The sequence below is a fragment of the Empidonax traillii genome, unplaced genomic scaffold, assembly GCF_003031625.1.
Source record: "Empidonax traillii isolate 1590-97213 ecotype Southwest subspecies unplaced genomic scaffold, ASM303162v1 scaffold592:size536848, whole genome shotgun sequence".
NCBI classification, from domain to species: domain Eukaryota; kingdom Metazoa; phylum Chordata; class Aves; order Passeriformes; family Tyrannidae; genus Empidonax; species Empidonax traillii.
In genome coordinates this window covers 292,323-314,546 of record NW_020955785.1, presented here as the reverse complement: position 1 = coordinate 314,546, position 22,224 = coordinate 292,323, and the positions used below count along the sequence as shown (strand labels likewise).

General features: G+C 43.6%; 1 protein-coding gene across 2 annotated transcripts in view; it reads right to left on the bottom strand.

Moving 5' to 3' along the window:
• Positions 1-22,224, bottom strand: part of SLCO3A1 (solute carrier organic anion transporter family member 3A1) — a 144,502-nt gene that overhangs the window by 118,479 nt on the left and 3,799 nt on the right. For both annotated transcript variants that reach the window (XR_003572830.1, XM_027898338.1), the window contains exon 2: positions 2,592-3,057. Coding sequence is in view for 1 of the 2 variants with exons in the window: in XM_027898338.1 (XP_027754139.1) it covers positions 2,592-3,057 (466 nt within the window). In the remaining variant the exon portion in view is untranslated. The remainder of the gene's footprint in view (positions 1-2,591; positions 3,058-22,224) is intronic.

Genomic DNA, 22,224 nt, shown 5'->3' with positions numbered 1-22,224 from the left:
TGCAGCACATACGTACTCGATGTAAGCAATGAACTAAAGACAGCACGAAGTGGTCAATCCGATCATTTCTCAGCCACAGCCAGCCATTACATAGAGTTCAGGCAGACTATTATCACTGTTATTAGGAAGTTTTTATCCTGAGAGAACAATCTATGCCAGATTTGCTCCTAATTTCAACTGAGGGAACTTACTCAAAAACATTTTATCTGGTCACACACAGTGTAGCCCCCACCGAGTCAGTGTGCTATTATGAGAAAGCAAACTGATATAAATATAGCACAGTGACAGTATCCACTCTGCAGTTACTTCCTCTGCAAAACAGAGCAGAATGAAGGGGGTAAGATGCTCAGCCAGCTTTCTGCTAAGGCCACTGAAAACTGCATTGATGACATCAACAAAAAAAAATCAGTTAAAGACAAATCTGATCAAATAATTCTCAAACAACACTTAAACTGTGGAATTTGACCTGCTCTCAAGTATCCACAAACATAAGATGACATTTCCATTAGTTTCTTCTCCATTTATATTCATTCATGGAATAGATTTTTTCCTGTTAGCTTTTATTTTCACTAGCCAAATTGACTGTAGGTTGATGTAAGAATTAATCATCCAATATCTGAAATTCTACTTGTGACAGATAGGCTGGGAGAGGGCAGATATTAAACCTCATTGCTGGCTGAGTGTGCACACACATTCACTCCTATGCAATCCATAATTCATATGTAGAAATTCAGATTATGATTTTGATAGCAAAAGCCAGAAAGCAAATAAATGCTTGTTTTCTTTTTCTTTTCTTTTTTTAACTCTACGTGTAGAAAGGAACATGATCAGAAACATATCTCTGCAGGAAAAATAATAAAGCAGCATATAGTAAGCAGAAATCATTTTCTGGCAGTATTTTCCCAGCTACAGTTGAACTGCCAACTTTAAAGATGTTATTTTAGCATAGAAGATGAATGTATCTCAGGAACAAAAAGAATCACTCTTCCTAATCCTCCTCTCATGCACCCTCCTGCAGCCTGTTCTCAGACATGAAGTATTGCTTAAAAATGCCCATGGAGCAGACTGAAAGAAGTTGCTGCTTCTCTATATGGTTATTTATAATAGATAATCTTTAGATAGATAATCTTAGAATCACTCTCAATTCCAGCTCATCATTTATGGTGTTGGCAGAGTTGCTCCAGTGAATTTAGCCTCATTATTCACCTTTGGGTTGTACAGTGTCTTGTATTTTATGCATCACCCTTTTTTATCCAGTGGATCCCTCACAAGCACTTAGAGAACCAAGTGAAGGTGAATAATGATCCAAGGGCAAGGCTCAATGACGAAATACTATGATTTTATGGCCAGTTACAGAAAAACGTGGACACACTTTGAATAGGGAGATGAACCTCTTGAAGAGAAGTAGCAATACATGCAGGAACACCACAGCAATAGGCTTTCCAATAGGCTTCTGCCCTATCCCAAGAAACTGAATTTCACTCAAAGTCAACAGGACTGTTCAGTTTTGCTGTCGATGGCCACACCCACCTGCATTCAGTTACTCTTGGGAACTCGCTACAAATGTCTTTGGAAAAAACTCAAACAGCAATGAGATCATCCATTCAGCTGAAAGTCACGTCAAGATAGGGATGATGTGACAAGTGTGCAGTTTTGGTTACTAGAAACTATGCTAACAAGTGCAGAAGGGTCTCATTAATGGCAGCACACACTTCATGGATCTGTTGCATTGGAGCAGTTTATCTACTGACAAGTCCTGCAGAAAGAAGAATGAGCCACGCTGGCAGGTTTTTTTAAAGAACAACTTTACCCACAACATCCTCTTTAAACCTGCTGGGAGGGGGAATGACTGCTGAAACCCACAAGCACTTTACCCTAATAACAATGATGTTTCATTGGGTAACTAAAGCCAAATTTCATAGCTTAACCATCTGAAAGAATTTTGCAACATGATCACCAGAAACATGAGTTCTATTTCAGGCTCATTGTATCTCAGAATAGACCTCACCAGCTTCGCCTTCCCATTCCATTACAGGGATCACATTATCAAGGGTCCTGCCACAGCATCGTGGGTCACAGCACCCACTCCTTAACAGGCACTTCCTTTCTAAAATGTGACAGTGAGGGTGACAAGACATGCATGTCCTCTCAGTCTCCTTATATTGCAGTGATGACTCAGACACATGCTTTGGAACAGGAAGAGAATGAAGGTATCTTGGGGGGAAAAAAAATCCCCGCCTCAATTATCATCACACATACCACTTGAAAATTTTTCATCTAAAACTAAGCAGTTACCAATTTCTGAATTTAAAGCAATCTGTTCAATCACAACAGCAGGAGTAAGCATCTTCCTAACCATCCAGTAATAATCACCATGGCCATCGACCTTTACCATTGCTACAATATGAGCAAACATCAGAGTATTTCCCTGCTGCTTGATACAGGGCCCTACGCCAAGTTGCCTTCACAAGCACAGCAGCACATGGAGAAGAGACCTTGAGGCATCCCTTCCACTGGCATCAAACACGAAACTAGAGCAAGATGCCAGTCCACAAGGGAAGCCTTAAGTGAGAAAGTTCAGAGAGCCTTACCTATGTACAGGGAGGAATCTTTCCGCCTCACGTGGTCGTCGATGTAGGAAACTCCCAGGGGCTGGACAGGGGTAGCACCAATGCCCAGGAGGACCTGTGCTCCAATGAGCAGCAAGTACATCATGTTGGTAGCAGTTCTATTCCTGCAGATAAGGTCCGGGTCTGGTCCCTCATCGCTGGAGGACCCGTTGACAGCACACACATCCCTCCCTTCAGCCCCCCAGCGTATTTCTCCCGACTCATATTCGTACTGGTGGGTCAGAAATTCAGGCAACGCGGAAAGGAGGGCACCCAAGGCCATGACTATCCCTCCACATCCTATTAAGCGTGGCCGGTGTCCTCGGGCTCCGAAGTAGCTCACGAAGAGGATGAGGGCCAGGTTGCCAATCTCGAAGCTGCTGGCAATGACGCCCACGTCAGCACTCTGAAGGTTGAATCGCCGCTCCAAGGTGGTTAAAACACTCACCTACAACAGAGAAATCCAGAGAAAATTACTGAAAGGGAATGTGACCTCCCTTCTGCCCTCCCCATATGTACTGCTAAAGTGTAAATTGCCTTGACTTTTCCTTGGAGCCAAAAGCATACACATCAAGGGCATCCAAATCACAGTATAGTAGCTGACCTCCAAGCATGACCTGACTATTCAAATACAGCCACATCAGAAGGTCCTAATACCAAGGGACTTTTCACAGCCTACCACCTGTCTGAACACGTGTCCATTTCCAAATTCCTGCATCCATCAATGTATATTTTGGATGTCTGCAGACACCCATGACTCCGTGATTGGTTACTCTCTCTTTGGGCTTGCTTTCTGTTTGAAGGCACAACCTTCACAGTGCGTGGTCCCACAGAACCAAGGCACAAACCACACCAAGCCTCACATCATGCCAGGCACCCAAACCTTCCCTTTGGAAGGAACTGCAGTTAGGGAGCAACAGAAAACCCTGTGGATACTTTGCTTGCACACTGGCACAAGTCAGCTGGAGACAGTGATGTACAAATAGGCAGTTTGGCTGGCACAGAAAGCTTCTACTAAAATATATAAATAAAATGCTGATCAAAGGGTTTAAACTGTTTGTGGATTAGTTAATGACTGGAATCGTCACAGAGTATTTTTGAGAAGACAGGCCAATTAAGGTTTACATAGAAGATTTAAATCCACCATGAAGAAGGGATGATTTAACAAATAGGGGTTATTTAACACTAAGAAGAGAGAAGCACATGAATAGTCTTCAAATATTTAACATTGCTGCAAAAAGGAATGACCTGTTCTTTGAATTCAAATGGACAGAACAAGAAGTGACAAGTTTAAACTGCAGTAGAGATGATTCCAGTTAAATACAAGGTGGGGAGACTTTTACTGGAAAGGATTCTTAGGCACTGAAACATGCTGCCTGGAGAAGCTGCAGAGGCCTTTAAAAGAACACAGACCAGCATCTGCCAGGAAAGACACAGGTACGACTGATCTTGCCACAGGGTAGGAAAATGAACCAGATCATCTGTTGAGAGCTCTTCCAATCTTGATTACATGGTGCAATGAAACACAAGGTGGATTTTCTGCAACAGTCACAGCACTGACCAGAGCATGAAGGATGAACCATTAGGTACTTCACCTGCCATCAGGCCTGCTCAAGGGAAAACACAGGGCATTCTCATGTCTACGGCAGTGTGCCTCTTATATAGTAAAAAAAGTAACAAAAGAAAACTTGAACATGTCACAGAAATGCCAAAAACTTTTACCTTGAATAAAAAACTATCTAGTTTTTTCAGACTGGGTAAGATGAAGATATTTAAGGTTGTCCTAAAAGAGGCAGGTTTCTCTATTCAAAAAAAAAAAAATGTGAAAAAGACCTCAGAGCAGAAGGTAGCCCCTGGATAGAATAAAAATAGCCTCCCACTGGAGGCACTGAAAATCTTTGCTGATAAACCTCACGAAGCAGGAGCCAGTCTGACCGACTTTAAAGTATTCTGACAGCAGCTCTTCTCCGGGAGCAGTTAGCCTCTGCTAGGGTACACCAGGGCACAGTTGGACAAAGACATCCCCGTCGGCAACAAAATGGGAAATGGAAACAACCCACTTCTGCTGCTTTGCATCAGCAAGAGCTCCCAAACCTGACCCTGGTACGTGTCCAAGTCAGATCTCCAAAACTAGACTGTTGTAATGTTTTCTGAAAATTCAGCCTTCTTCTCATACAGGCTGTTATTTTATACTACCACTGTAATCCTCCCCTGCTACAGAGCCAAGAACTAAGGAAGGACAGGAGGGAAAACCTAAAAATCGAACCCTGTGACAGGAGGCAGCGCAAGAGCAATAATTCTTCCCACACCAAAGCCAAGTGAGGATGTGCATGTCAAAGGCAGAAGAGATCACCACTTCACCTGCTACACCAGGTGCAGGTCCCTGTTGGGATGAAACAGCTCTGTGATTCGTGAGGGAAAACGATGTTCTCTGTGCGAGGGCACAGCACAGCCTGTCCCTGCTCCAGTGACCTCGGCTCTGCAAGCAGTGCTCGAGCTCACACCTAACAGGGACACTGCTGCTCCCAGAACTCCATGGGAGCCATAGAAGAGCAGAGCAGGTGGGGGACAGACACTGCTAGAAAACACTATGTTGGTATTGTCAAAGCAAGGCACACCAAGGAGGAGGGATACAGACAACATCCCACTGCCTCAGGCAGTCCCACCAGGTACTCGTGTGTCAGAGAACTGTAGAGTGGTTTGGTTTGAAAGGGACCTTAAAGATCACCTCGTTACAGACCCTTCACTGTGGGTAAGGATTTATCACCCACAACACAGGACTGCTTTTACTGCAAGGTATGATCTAATGGTGGTGCAGTCAGGTGGGACTTCTGGCCTGAACACCACACAGCAAACACCAAACTTCACGCAATGCAAAGCCCTGGCAATAGGAACCCTCCTTTATGCTACCACCTCCAGCACGTCCCTAGAGGAACTCAGCTATAGCTAGGGTCCCATGAACACCAATTTCGGTAGAATGGGGAATCTCTCTAAGATGAATATGTAACTCTGACCATGCAAAATCATATCTGTGGTGCTCATTTCTGAGCTTTACCTAGATAGGAAACTCATGATTACTCATTACAGCTGTGTAAACTGAGGTAGAGAGCCAACTATTAATGAGACAAGTACAGCAAACAAAATTAATTTCTGATGGAATAATTTAGGCTGGAAGACTGAAAGCCAACAGAAGTGATTTCCCAAGGCCAACTGGTATTAACTAGCTTTGGATTTCTCCCACATTTCGACCTGGCTGCCAAATTTTAGGCTTTGACCATACATACATATAAGTGCCTAGAAATTGGGATAGTGTTTAGAAACACTTGGGTGCCAGGCCTGAGAAGAGTCAGATTCTGTACAGCTGGATTTCAGATAAAAATACTGTACCATTTTTAAGTGTAATTCACAGTGACAGTGACAGTAAATTGGTGACAAACCTGGGAACTAAAACCAGAGTCCCAATTCTCATTCTGCTGTTATTTCAGTGGACTTGAGTAGTTCTTTTCCTTTTCACAAAAGCTAAACCACTCAAAACAGGGAAAAAGAGTCTCACCATCCCCTAGGACTTTCTTGCTTTACTTTGGTGAAGAGCTTGAAATGAAAGGAGAAGGATGAGGATGACAACACAAAGCAAACTCCAACCCTCCTGATAAAAGCTGGCAGTTCTTATTCTTTTGGCCAGACCACACTGCATTTCCCAGCTTGCTCCTTCTGACTGTAGCACTGCTACCCAGTGGTACCAGCTCTTCCTTTACTAAGTGGGTTATGAGGAGCAGTGGGGTATGGTGAAAGAACAAATCCATCATACCATCCTGGAGCATCCAGAGAGAAAGAGCATCCAAGTACAAAGTGCTGAGACCAGCGTCAGCAGAGTAGCCTCAAAGCACTGACAAGTCATAGCGAGGGGAAAAAAAAAAACTAAATCCCAAAATAAAAACAGGGCTGGGAAAAAAACTGTCAACACGCAGATTTTTAGCCAGGGAACAACAGGAACACAACTGCATTACATCCATGGTGCCTGCAACTCAGAGAGCACAGCCCAAATACCTGCTGTGACATTGGCTGTGACCTTGCAAAGACCAACTACAAAATCAGCATTAGCACAGCAATGCAAACCTGCATCTGTTCAAAATATGGCTAGAATCATTCTCTCACCCTCAATGCCCCATCCTGATGGGACTTCCTGCATATGAGGTAGAACCCAACTAAATACCTTCAGGTTCCATGCGGGATGCTCCTGGTGCCCTTGTAACTGTGAAATAAAAGAGGACTGTACTGCCCATATCTCCTTGCACAAGCCTGCTCCCCAGCAGATCAGCCATCACCGCTCCCAGACACCAACTCTGTTTATTGAGTTACATAAAATGTTGCAAAAGACACAGGTCCCTGTAACATACTGATGTCATGTGAAAAGGCTGCAAGGATTACAGAGAGTCCCTGTGTGCTGAGACCAGGTTGACTGTTCAAGAGCACAGCCCTCGTGGATGCTGGTTTAATAGCAGGGATGCAGGGAAGTGGCTTCAGATGAACAACCTCCTGCTACAACACAGTGGGAAACACCAGGAGCACATGTTATTAGCTGTGAAGCTGCTATTTCCCAGCTCCTGTCAACTTACACAGCTGTTTTGCCAGGGATGGAAAGAATTGATTGAGAGGATATTCAGGTAAAAAAAAAGCTTCTAACCTAAGATCAAAATGGTACCAGGAAGCCAGTCCATCAGAACTCATGAAAACAGGATACAGCAGAGACATGCGGTCTGACCCCAAGAAGTCAGCGGTGTAAAACCACCCACAGAACCAGACAAGTCCATAGCAGGCATGAGGAGAGAGGCAGGGCCAGCCTTGGAATCATGGCCAATGCCAAAACCCACGATAACGGGGACAGCACTGAACCTACAGCTTCCTATGGGAATTCACCTGTGCTACAGACAGCTGTACTCTGCCTGCCACCCTTATGTCCTCATGTGTGTCCTGCAGGTCAGCGGGGCTCTGACCATCAAATACAGCACAAATACAGCACCTGCAGTACACAGATCTCAGCTGTGCCAGCCTCACTGCCTTTTTCCATGATTCCCATTTCACTCACTCCAGACATCTCCAACTCAGCTTTTAGGAGCAGCTCCACTGGATTGAGCTATGGCATCAGAGACATCAGCAGGACTGTGAAGCTGTTGTTAATGCACAGATTCATGCTCCTCCCTCCAGATTAGGTCTACACCTGAGCAGTCAACTGGACCACCACAAACTAAACCAATTTGGATACCTGCACACCACACTTTTTCATGCAGAAAGCAGTCTGGGGATCTAGAAAGATCATTGTAACTGAGCCTTCTGCCTTTATGTGAACATACTGTAACATACAATAACAAGAAGTAATTAAAACTTATACCATGATTGCACTAAGTTCTCTTCTTACCGAGCCACAGCAGGCTGCACACATGCATTTGTATCAGATGACTTCAGAGACTAACTTCAAAAGGCCTGGGCTAAAGGGGCCTCTTACCACCACCCTAAAACGGTCGTCAACGATTGAGAAAGGAAAATATCTCACATAATGCACACAGTGATAAATGATCCACATCGAAAAGGAAAAAAAAAAGAGAAATCAATCACCACCTTAAAATTTTCCAGCCAAAGCAACTTATATTGTACATCCTGTAACTAAATCCACGGAAGCTTATACCATGCCATTCTGGACTTATTTCAGTAATACAAGCTCACATTCATCATTCCTGTCTGTCCCAAATCTACAGATCTTGGCATTTCTGAACCGAGGTAAATTTGTTTTCTCTATAGGCTGTTTATTTTATATTAATGCTCAGCAAAAATATAATCCACAGACCTGTTTCACACTATTGCTCCACTTTATCACTAAAAAATGAACTGAAGGCTGGGAGCACCTTTATGGAGTCAGAGACACAGTGCACTGAAAATGAATATCATATTGTTCATATCTCCAATGATCAAGTCATATTCACCCACAGAGTCTACAGATAAGTTCATTGTATTAGTAATACAGGGTTATATATAGAAAACACATTGACTTTATGCCTGAAGGGCCATTTTAAAAGGCTTCTTTTTAATGTAAAATACATTTTCTCAGTTATGTGGTAATAGATTGGACTTGAAGAGACATGTCTGCAGTGCTACAGGGTGTAAAATAATTGCCTGGCAACTATGTTCCCAAAGGAAAACAAATGCAAACCATCTCCCACTGCCTCCATTACGGAGCCAGGAAACACAAGATTCCTCGAAGAGCCAAAGTGACCATGCCAGAAACAACACCACTGCTTCCACACGCCTCCACCCACTTCTTCAGATGTCACCTCCTCCTCTCTTCCAGCAGACACGTGGTACAGAGCAAATGGCATCCTGTAGCTGGAGGCAAACTCTCCTCCCCATAGAGCTGGTGCCCATGGGCTCAGTCCTCCTTCCCACCCACCCTGCCAGCTGACAGCACAGCCACCAGGCTTAGGTTTCAAGCCCAAGGGAACGATGCTGATCCTCTGCTCTGATGTTTTTCTGCTCCACAATTCCAGCATTGAGATGATCACTTTTTTAAAAATGCAGACAGTTTCCTTGGCATTCTGCCCACTCCTCCCCCACTGGATGGTGGGGAGGAGGGCAACAAGCTTATTGCCCAGCCCCAGGGAACTGTGTTCCTTGCTGCTCCTCACTCCACTGAAGTAGTGAGGGCATCGGGACCTCCCGTCTCAGGCTGCTGATCATTTCTTTGAACAACGTTCCTGGTCCAGTAAAGTGAGTGGAAACTTAAAATGTGTTCTCACCGCAGATGCCGACGCCCATGCTGGCTTTGGGCACACGAACATAAGGGAAAGCAAAAAAAAGGGTGGTGATATGAACACACCCAGGCTGGCTCTGCTCAAGGTCTGGAAATCATCTCTGCATAGAAATTTGCATTCACATGACAGGGATAATAGATGCTGCAGCTGAACTACTGCTGAAAGTAGGGTGTTATTAGCTTGGCTGTTGCTGCATGTGCCTGTGCTGTTTCTAGGCCAGTACTCGAAAATCTGCAAGTTACTGTACTGGTGCCATGAGGAGTTTGCAGCTCACATCTATGCCTCAGTGGTGTGAAAAATTAATTTTATATTCTGGTGATCAGCTCTGAGGTCACTGACACAGTCCAAATTAAGTACACGTTCAAGGTCAGGATTTTCAGGGGCCTGAGAAGAAAGGGTTTTGCTCCATGCAGCAAGAGAAACAGCACATCACACTCCCAGCTGAGGCAAAACATACACTTCTGGCAACCTTTTCTCTCCAGCATTGTGCAGAAAACTTTTCTGCCATCTCTTGCAAACCACTGTGCATCTCCTCCCCACTTTTCAGTAGCCACAGCATCCCGTGCCACTGGCCCTCAGCCAACGCAGGGCACAAATCAAGTGCACCTGGTCAACCCTTTGCAGGATTTCACGGCTATGCCACAAACACAGTGACTCTACACGCTGTTGCACATTGCAAATAGAGAAAAGAGTACTCAGCACCCATAGAAGATATCCTGTTTGGTCAGGAGCTGATGCATCAGTGCAAAGCCACAGTTCGCTTCAAAACAGAAAAACGTCACATGCCTCGGAAAGCTAAACGTGTATTTTCCACTACTCTAGTGAAACTGGGATCCATACTGACCAAATTTGCTACATAAAAATCTAACCTCTAATCCAGGCACTCATTGCACCAAACAGCAGCGGGGCTGTCAATACCTTCCTAATTTGCTTCCTAAGGATCCTGCATGGGACACAATGGACTGACCCCCTTTCCTGGTTACCCTGAGGAAGAGAATCAGCACTGCCCCATTTAGAAGGGTGTGAACAAAAAGATCACTGGGGTGTCATTTGCAGCTACCCCCTCACATCTATCACAGAAAGTCAGGGTGAGTCACCAACAGCTCAAAGCAGATCCAAGCACAGAGCACCAGGCCACACCGAACTGCCTAGAAAGACCTGAAAGGCTTTTTCTGTTGCTTTGAAACAGATGCATACCATGGCCAAAATCTACATTCTTTTTAACCTTTTGAAGTCTCAACCTACAGTGATATAATCACAGCTGCAGACTTGGTGTCCACAGAAGCTTTCTGCCTCCAAGTCTTCTGTTCAACATCCACCTCACTGTGTGAAGGCAGGTGATACTTTAGTCTCTGACAAGGTATCTACATAAAAAACACCCAATGCCAGAATCCATTTGTAGCCTACACTTTTCTTGAGTAGCACACATACAATGAAGCCAGTGGATGTCTGAATCCTTACTTATTTTTAAATATTATGTCATTTTCACTGGCAGCCAAGTAACGCATAAGCATGCAGAGAAGTACAACCCTCAACCCCGTTAGCTGCACGTTTGTGTGCTTTAAAAACCATAGCACAGAGCGGTGCTGCCGGCACATTTCAAACCTGGAGGATGAGGAATTCCACGTGGAATAAGTGCGCAGCAGCAGGGGTTGGTGAGAAGGGGCAGCCACTCAGCTTTGTCAAAGTAAACAGCCCAGGGAAAGCTGCTGGAGCATCTTTGACACGTTCAGAGATGGATCTGGTTTTTTTTTTCCCTGTGGTCATCAAGCAGGTGTGCAAAGCCAGATGAAGAGGAATTTAAACTGTGTATAATTCAAACGAAGGCTCCTGCAGCACTCTTGGCCACATAAAGAACTGGCAGAAAAATTCACACACGGGTCCAGTACTCTGCAAACTGGGCACCATCCTGCTGGGTTCCAGTGAAGTGGAGGAAATGAAACTCCTGTCTCTGGAAGACTCTTAACAGGAAAAATACTATCATATGGATATATATATATACTATCATATGGACTATGTACTACCACTGGAGAGGCGGGATCCCAAGCTGTCACATTGCAACACCCTCACTTCTCCACCTCCACAGCTGAAAGCAAGTTTGCTTGTTTATCTAATAAAACACTTCCTAACACAACACTTCCATGCCTGCAGAGAAGGCTTTCTACTATAAACAGAGTGACTTACCACAGGAGAAACCATGATGCAAGCCTGATGAGAAAACATGAAGACCTTTGCATGACAGGTTGTCTTAATTTATGATCAAGATCTGAACTCGGGGCTAAGGGTTGCATCCGAATTATGCCAGAATGCAGATAAAGAAGCAAGGCCTGCGGAGCTGGTTGCAGAAGCATTCCCAGCTGCCAGGCATGGACCACGGCAGAAGTGATACAGGCAGGACACTCTGAGGCAGCATTATTAAATGCTTTGAAGGAAGCCGAATTCAGTTTTCATGGTTGGAGGACAACGGTGATTATATAAAGGCTGTATACTGAGAGAGGAGGTTTTCTGACAAGTCCTACTACTTTTCTCTTCGTCTGCTCTGGCTCTGCTGATATCTCTCCTGCTCCACTCCCTACCCAGCAGCAAGGATACCTGGCTGAAGGAAATGGGAACTCGGCTTAGGGAGAAGTTTGAGGCTTTTCTCCTCAACCACTATATGAAATGCTTTAATTTAGTAAGCCTTGGGAGGAAGGAAGCCATTTAAAAGGGAATCAACAGAATGGCCACGCTGTACTGGCAATCCACAGCACTTTGTAATGACTCATGAAAGAAATACAGAATTCCTGTAAACTTCTGCAGGTGGAATTGGGGTCTCTCTAGCACCTAACTAGCAACACCCTGAGCTTGTCTCAAAGCCACATGCGATGCTTGCTTAGTCCCACCTCACACTCTGCAGCCCACGCAAGAGCTGTCCGTGTCATCCTGCTTATTTGCTAGGTAACACCCTCCTACAAAGCTGTTCACAAACAACTCATTTCTTCTTTCACATCATCTCTGTGCAAAGCCAAGGGTACGAACAGGAGCCGCGTGCCGGCTGCTGCCAAACATCCCACTAAGGAACGGGGCAGGCTGGGAGGTGAACAAGGTGGGGCCATAGTGCAAACAGACAAGTCAGGGCTTGAAGGTGATCTTAAATCTGTTCACTGCAGAATCACCAGACCCTGCAAAAAACTTTAATGAGCATGTACAAGGAACAGAAGTCCCCACCTCTTCCACTTACCTACGCGAGTCTGATGTGAGCAAAAGCACAACAGGAGAGGGGTTCCCACAGCAGTTCCACTGCTCCTATTACAGGGACACAACAAAGTCTGGGAGGAATTCAGCATTCAGGCACTGCAGAATGGGAATGGTTTTGAATTCAACGTTCAATACAAAGCCAGAAGCATTTGCCAACCAACGGTTACTGCAACCAACATGAGCACTCTCTCTTGTCTCCTTGTACTTTTCTCAATCTCGTTTCTCTCAACCTCTGCAGCCATTTCAAATTCTGTGTTTTCATCTCCTTCCAGTTCTTCACTCATCCTTTGCAGACAGCTTCTACATGAAGTTAATTCTCTTTATACTTGGCTTTTCCCTGGTTCCTGCCTCCCCAAGGTACTAATTACAATACAGTTTATTAGCCAGGCACACAACACTTAGACTTGAATTTTGCCCTGCTTTAAAGGAAGCTAGACATCACTGAAGCAGTCCACTGCAGTAATAGGGAAGGAGATTTTTCAAAAGCACTTTAGTGGCTTTGGAGCAAGAGCCCCATTTTCAAAGAGACACTTAGAGTAAGTCACTTCTGTCAATGAGAGTATTGCTCAGAAAGCATCTTTAAAAATATCATCCTTAGGCTCTTTTAAAATCCATCACTACCAAAAAGCAAGTAAAGTAGTCCCAAGTAGTCTTTTTCAGTGAAGCCTCAAACAGCAAAAGGCTAAATTTTTCAACCCCAAGGTTTGAGGTAGATGAGAAGGAAGCAGGGATACCATTCATCTGGTAATGAGACTGCATCATAGGAAGGATAATCACAGGTAGGATAACACAAAATTACCATCCCATTAATTAATTAATTTAGTTCAGCTTATTACGATAATTGATAGAGAACTGGTTCAGAGTCCAAGCCTGGGTGCCTCTTCCATTCCAGTTAGCATCACTGGAGCAGCAAAGTGCTTATCATCCTAGACCTCAGGATGCCACGGAACCTGGAACCAGACAATACCACAGCTAGCACATTTGCTGATAGACAGAAAAAGCCCAAAGAAGGCCTGGAGATGCCCATGACTAAGCCAGCAAATGAACCTGATCTGCATCTGCACCAGAAAATACAAATACTAGTTGTTCCTCAGCCAACAAGTGTTACCCCATGGGCTAAGCCATCCTCTCCCCAGTCTGCCACGTCGCTGTGTCCAAATGCAAATAAAACCAGATTTCTCTGGGCACAAATATTAATCTTGACTGATAAAGGGAGTCAGTTTGGACCTGACAGGTCTGGACAGCCAGCTGCAAAGTAAGGGCTTGGCTTAAAAATATTACCCACATGTGGCAGGAAAGTTCCTCTCTTCCTGCCAAGATGCCACCATCAACAGAACCTGCCTCATCAGTACTGGCTCAAAGGAATCAAGTTGCTCTTCCCCCATCATTTCATCTCTCACTTGCTTGAGCAGCAGGGGCAAGGGAGAGGTCAGGGAAATACACAGTGACACAGACTCCTGGAAACACTCCATGAACCTAATATTTTGTGACGCTGTCTGGATACCAAGAGTTCTGAGTGCAATCAGGACGCCGAGAATCAAATGGGAAGTGTCTGAATCTATACACTATGCACCATAGGGGGCGAACAAAGGAGAAAGCAAAGGTCATTTTAGCTTCAGTTGCACTTCCAGTGTAGCAAATATCTGTGCATCTCTCAAAGATCCCATACCTTGAAGCCTCGGTGCGATGCCTAACACAAATCATAAAGATTTGATCAAGTTCGACAGTAACATCAGTACTTGAATACAAGTATTGGAGTAACCAGTCACACTCCATTCATGCCAAAAGGCCTGCCTAGCTAAACCAGAAGACCACATTTTGCCACAAGCCATTTGCAGAACATTTTGCAGAACATTTTTGTTCGTTTTGGCCAACCACTTCCCCAAAATGTAATGCCTTCTCAAAGCAAGTCATTTTGAAGGTAGGGATACGGTATTGAGGTGGAACATTATAGGAGAGTCTGGGAAGAATCTTCCAGACATGAGACCATACAACCTTACACCGAATCCCACAGAGAACTTTGCAGCCAGATGACCCTGTTAACCCATTGCTCACTGGACACCTGCCCCCAAAATACCAAAGATAAAGTCTATTAACAAGGGACCTTGAGCACTGTTCAGAGATATACTCCAAAAGTTTGCAATTTGAAAACATACAGAACTCATTCTAGAGGCTGCATCTAGTATTTCCCATGAGTCATTATATACAACTACAGTAATTCATGAGGGATCTATTTAAATAAGAAAAAAAAAAAATTCCAGCAAAAAGCTTGTCCAGCATTGAATTCAGCTGAATGATGCAAATCAGTAAATGCCATCTCAGCTACAAGAGGCTAAACCATAAGCCCCAAATGCTTTCACAAGAAACAGCAATAAACTGCAACTTCTGTCTTATTGGTAAAAAAGAGTGAGAAATGAGATTAAGTGCAAAACAGCAACCTTAATGCATCATAATCCATGGAAAACACTGAACTTCTGTACAGGGCCAGCACCTGAGAAAGCTGGTGCCGTTGCGTCAAATGACACAGCAAACTCACAAAGCTGTGCCTCTAGCATGTGGTTTGCTAGTGTGGCTGAACCTCAATAGCCATCAAATAACTCCCAAGCTGATTCTGGAATCCATTCATTCACAGCGTGATTTGTCAATGCAGAAGTGGCCTCCGTTGAGCAAATTAACTCATGGAAGCGAACAGATTATCTACCTCCACGGAATACTCGAATACTTTCAGCCTTTGCTCTTGAGCACTCTGAAGTTGGCAGGTGTCAATCCCAAAGACTATGAGAAAGCTTTTCAGTAACCCAAAGCAGCTCCCCTGATTTACAGTTTTTAATAGTATTAGATATCCCAGATTATAGACAGAGAACAGAACACAAAAACCAACTTAGACTACCATGATAGCACTGTGACTCAAGGGCTCAAGCAGCCATGTGGTTTTGGCATCATCTTTTGATAACAAAAATACAAACTTAATGCCAAAGAACCGCTCTTTGGACCAAAGTTGGAGAACACAAGACACAGCAGGTTCCTGCAGGAACACAACTGAGCTCAGTGGGAATTCACTGCACTGAGCACCTTGGATGAGACCAAACTGTCATCACTACCCTTCACAAACAAGCACCCCCAGACAAGGCATCCCTTCAGCTGAAGCTCCTGTCCCTCAGCCAGCAGCTGCACTGACTTCAGACATAAGGACCTGCATTATAACTAGCCATAGGCAGCAGGAAACACAGTGTGCATCTCATGCAGAGCCTGAAAGGCCCATTGTAATTAACAGCTCTCAGCCCTGTACGTTGGACAAGGCAAACACAAAAAACACAGTTTTCTTTTGCTGGTAAGCCCTAAAGACGCTGCCCACTATTTCTCATAAAGGGCACACACGCCCAGCACTTTCTCTGCCCATCACAAACCGCAGCACTTGGCACAGGCTATGGGGAAGGTTAATTACCACAAAAATCAAATTTTACAGACAATGTGTGCAGGACAGAAAATACCACCATGTTTTGAGTCCCACAGACACATGTTTCTCCTTGGGCTGAACCTTGATGAGCAATGGGACACCATGAAAACCAGTGACTGATCATGAAGTGCAGACAGGACACAAGCACAGGGAAAACTATTTAACCAGTGCCAGCTGACGTTTCTGCAAAGAGCATGTCAGTGCTCAAACATGATTAATGATTTACTTTAGCTCATGGCGAGGGTGGATGCTCCCCCAGCAGAGCACAGCGAGGATCCAATAGAGACATACTCCCAGGGAGCCTAGGAAAAAGGGGTGAGATGTGGAGAAGGTGGTGCTTTAATTTTTGTCTTTGTTTTAAACATCCAAATCTATTCTAACTGGCAATAAAAATTAATTTTCCTAGGTCAAGACTGTTTTACCCCTGACAGTAATTGCTAGTCTTTATCTCAACCCACAAGCTTCTTCACCTCATTTTCTGCCCCCACCCTGTTGAGGAAGGAGTGAGAAAGCAGCTGGGTGGGTGTCTGGCTGCAGACCAAGGTTAACCCACCATACCTTACCATGCAAGGTGGATAGTCTTTAGAAGAAGAGTTAAATCTTGAAGAATAACTTGGAGAAAATAAATATACTAAACCATGACAATTATAGCTCTTCCTGCAGCTGAGAGAGACAAGGAGAAGCAAGCAGTAGGACTGAAAAACTTGAAGTCTAACCACAAGTTAATCCTCTTTAAAAATCAAAACCTAGTTATATATTGGTATTTTCTGTTGTTTCCCCGTTACAGAGAAAGAAAGGATCAACCCCTAATTTGGCACCTCAGTACATCGTGCAATACTCAGACCATGTCAGAAAGAGAAGTAAGCACGTTTCCAGCAGATGAAAGTCATTAGCATGGCACAAAAAGCAGCAGGACACCACTGGGGACATTTCTCCTTCATGTTTTTCAAAATCATTTTCTTTCAGTCAGTATTTCAGCTTCTCATTTGGAAAGCTCCAAATGTTCCCCTCTTCTCACTTGACATTTCTCAGTGTAGACGTGCACTTGTGTACACACAGGCCTTGGTATTTTTCAGAGGAGCAGGGGACTTGCCCTGCTACTGTCCCAAGAAAAGCACATGCCAGTCCTCCTGCAACCTTCCAGAGATTCCCTCCGAGCCAAAGTGTGAGGTTTGGTCCACACTCCAGCAACATAACGCTCCTAAGCAACTCTCTGCTCTATGTTCGCATGAAGCTGAGAAGTGGAAAGAGGTAGCAATTATTTCACATCCTCCTTTTCAGAAATAAAAACAAGAACTCCAAACAACCTTTTCTGCAGCTCTTCCTGTTGAAGTTCTACTGGAGAAAACAAATACCGTTCATTGTTTAACACGACAGGTTGCAAACCTATAAAGTTACGGTGTTTTCTCACTCCCTGCCAAGCTGAGAGCATGCAGAGCTCCATCTGACACAGGTTCTAAGAAGACTCCAGGAAAACTAGTTATTTTTCCTCTTACATGAATTCATAGAATAACTCCTATGTTTTAGGAATGCAGGGAACACCACTACTTGTCACTTCAACTGCAAAGCAATTCCATGTTGTTTCAGGTATTAAAATGTTACATACATATCACCCTAAAACACACATATACAACATACACTTCAAGGCTGTTTCCTCTATATTGACCCAGACCCAATGCTGATTTTAATTCAGCCAAAAACCTTTTAGTGAGGGACAAAAAAATAAATACCACGAATATACCACTACACATCTTTAAAAGAGACAAGTGAAACATTTCTGAAAGGTTTATGTATTCTTCCACACCCACACCTCTTCTCAACAGCCAAGCTTTCTTTCAGTTTCTTTATGGCAGAGTTTGTAGTTGCTTTTTTATAAAAACAACTAAAAAAAATGTTGGATTCAGATGCAAACATCAAAGCACCAAAAAACACTTGAAAGCAAATCTGCCATAATTGCTTCAGAAACTGGGTGAGTCATGAAGACCTGAATACAACTGAATTATCCAGGTTCTGTCAAAAACTTCACTGTCATTTAATGGATCACCATAAAACTGAATTTAAAGTCCTTCCACTTTCAGTAAACTAAGACATTATGAATTATACAGGTAAGCAGCATGGCAAGTGTTTTAAAAGGACTCTTAAAATTAATACAGTTCCAGCCAGGAGACATGTAGCATGGAATAACAACTTCTATGGTCCCACACTGGTCCTCACAACAACTTATCTAAAAGTCACTGGGTCTGCAAACATGCAAAGATCATCCTGCAGACACCAAAAGATGTTAAAAAAATACAGGGAAATCAGCTTGCTGCTTGGTGAGGAGAAAGTCTACTATGAAGCAAGAGGCAACAGAGAGGAAAAACAAAAACCAAAGCAAACTGCTTTGCTTATTGAAAATAACAATGATGATAAATATTCAAGCAAACCTGAAATAAATATTTTGCTTTTATGCTGCAAGCAGTCATCTAAAATTACTGACTGTGTCTGGGCACTGCTGCAACACAAGCTCAATAAAAGATCTTCAATGCTATGGGCACTGTGCAACAGCAGGAGAGGGCTGCCTGCCTCACTTCAGCAAGGAATATTCAAGCAGCAAAATGCAGAAGCACATCACATCCAGAATATGGCTGGGAAAAAAAAGTTGCTAACTGGAGAGCTTAGAAAATCTCATTTTAGTTCTGACACGTTTCCAAGATTTGCTAAGTGAGGAGGGGCAGATCCAGACCTGTGCTGTAGATCTTCACCTTTATATGATTACAACTGCATTCCCTCTTAAAATCTGGGAAAAAAAGGAACGGTTCCTTTTTGCCATGCTTTGATCCATCCCCTCAAACTGAAACATTTTGATGCAGGGACCATCCCTGTAAGGACTACACACTGCTCCCCATCACAGGGCAAAGCCCTCCCAGCACTGATGGGAAAAAGTGCCAGACACCCCAAGAACTCCCTGAACAGCCTGGGATCACTACTGGTCATAGTGATGGTGCATGGAACGTGGCAGTGTGAAATCTCTTCTCAGTAGAGCAGGCACTGCTACTCGCTTTGCAGTGCGTATCTACAAAGAGACAGAGTGTCTAGTGCTTGTTGCAAGGTGACCTGGAGACGGGACTCTTGGGGTTCTAGTCCTGGTTTTTTGCTGCAGAGCTATAATGAAACCTTGTAAATCAAAATCAGTGGCCCACTTTCCTATGCAATAGGAAAAATTAAGTCTTCCAAACTTCACCGGAGCACTTAAAGGAGTTACGACACAACGTACTATCACATTTATTTAAACTTCCTTGGATGATGCTTAAAATATATCACTTGTAGCTTCATCTGGTGTTGATCAGAAGACAGAGCTACACTAATTCATCCAAGCTGCAACCTCACCCACTAAATAGTATGCCATTGTTTGATCTTACTACTGTGAAGGAATAGCTGGAGACCAAGGAGTCTACAAGTAGGGATTATTATACTCAGAGGACAAATTCATTTTGATGAATTGCAGAATAATTCTTTTGAAGCAATAAATTTACACTGCTGTAGCAGGACAGAAGCTGGCTTTTGGTCCTTTGCAATATCCTGAAAGAAGGGAAAAGAAAGCCTGTGAAACCTGAGAGACATCCCTTTCTGGGAAACAGGGAATATCTGCCCTGCCTTGCAGAGAAGGGGAGGGATCACAGTTCCACTCAGCCCTCTCTGGGACAGGGGCTACATGACCACTTAAAGAGTCACACTGCATGAAGCTCCTAAGCAAGAACGACACAGCCCTTCAGTCCAATGCATTCTCTGCTCTAATTCAAGATCCCTTTAAACCTCAGCTGCAGGAATACTGCAGCCCATTAAAACCCAGAGAGCTGGCTTTCACAGAGGCACCCTGCAAGTGCTAAAGGGATTTTGGAAGTAAAGGCTGGCCAAAAGAAATGAGACATTGGTTTTACGACAGATCATAACATTTCTAACAGGCCGCTCTTTCTTTCAGGGCTTACAAATATCACTTGGCCCTTACAGAAAAGGAAGAACTGCCAAACGTTCTGCTAAAAGTAATAAAAAATTCAAACACTAAAATCAGTGAGTCCATGCTTAAACATCGAGTGCATTTTGCCTTTAAATGCCTTTAACCAAGAAGATATCCGATTGTAAGCTGCAAATTGCACACAGTATATAGTGTAAGAGATAAGGATGTTATCTCTACACCATTTCATCTATTAGTAGTAGATTAAAAAAAAAAAAAAAAAACAAAAAAACCAAACCAAAACCAAACCAAACCCAAAACTTTTAAACCAAAGTATAAATACATTCCAGTTACTCACAAGTTTTCCTGACACTCAAAGATACAACCTATACCTGGACTGGAATTTGTTTCTACTAGCTCTTAAAAGTTTTTATGTTAATGTGTCCATGCCACACTCCCAACCCAAGCCCCTCAGGAGTCTGGAGGCATCAGAACCCAGAGCAGGCTCTAGTTTCTTCTCCACCCTGCAGTCAGAGACCCAAAAAACATCAAAAGGCTTCTTAGAGAAGAAATATGAATGTAGTCAAAAGAGCAAGTTTAGAATAACTTTCTGTGTAACTCAGCTGCAGAACAGACAATATTCTCTAATGGGAAAGGCATACTAGAAACAACTTTACAGAAATAACATCGCCAGCGTAGATATATTAAGGGAAAATGAGCGGTAAGCAATAACCAGCCAATGCTTGGCAATCTTCATCCCCACTAAAACATTTATTTTCACTCCATGGGGTTTTTTGCCCCTTAAATACCTCAGTGACAAATAAATTATGAACATTACAGCTAATTTATTACTCAGCACTGCTGAGAACGTTGAGGAAAAAAAAAAAAAAGACAGCAGTATTTCAAAGCTGATTCTTATTCTAGGAAAACAAATACTTTATTAAAAACAATAATAAATTAAAAGGAAAAAAACTGCTCTTGCAGTTAAATCTGCCCATGCCTAAACCTTTCAGGCTCCGCTGCTGTCAACCAAGCGAAAGCTTTATCATTTGGTTCAGCAACAGAATCAAGCTCTTAATCTCTGCCTCAGTTTCCCCACCTCCGACACTTCTCTCACCCACTCAACTCAGACTGGGAAAACTCAGGGGAAAATTCTACTGTGCAGCACCAAACACAACAGAAAGCTCTGAAGCACTGCAGTATTCCCAAAAACTGTCTTTAAGAACATCCGTCACACAGACCTCTCCAGTGACTTCAAGGAGTGTTTGACCAGGTCTGTACAACAGGAACACAGAATTGCATCTGTCAGATTTAACATGCCAGGGGAAGGGACTGAACACCAAAACAACTTAAAAAATCCAAGAGCCAAATTCTGCTCTTAACCCCTCAGTTCCCTGGTGCTCATCACACAGGACCCCTATTTCTGTTTGTTCCACTAGGAACCCTTTGATGATTAACTTCTGTGTTTATCTTTTTTTTTTTTTTTCTGAAGATGGAATTTCAAGATTTTCATTAATATCCCAAACCCCAGCAGCAATAAAACTGCACAGAAGGAGCTTGTCTCAGAGACCATATACACACACGCACTCTCACCTGGACTCACACAGCACTATTTTACTGCAGACATGTTAAGAGGGCTTTTGCAGGCTGCAGTGAAACGCTGCTGCACGGGCAAAGCTCTCCCTGGGAAGTTAAGTGTGGCTCAAAAGTTTTCATTCAGCAAAACAAAAAACAATTTGGCATTCATTCCCACGCAAACACCAATGCACCCTCCTTGGGACGGACCAATTATTTTCCTTTCCATCCCATGCTCAGGCCAGTCATCCTCTATCACTTGATAAAACACATGAATGGCTGCATTCAAAGCTGCAGCAAACAGAGACAGCTCAGTAAAGCTCTGTAAAAACAGCTCCGTGGAGCACACCACAGCACTGGTTCCCAACACACTTCCCATATGCATGCCCTTTATCTAAAGAAGCCCATGACTTTGGCAGATGTTGGATGCTTGCAAGTAGGTCAGTTTGAATGGGAGCGAGTCGAGGCTAAAGGCTAGGGAGGGAAATTAAATTGTGCTCCTGCTCCACAAACTGTGGCTGTCAAACCGAGAGCTCTTCGCCTTCTGCTCAAGCAATGATTTCACCACTGGTTAGGCAAAAGATTTGACTGGCAGGGCGATGAAATGCC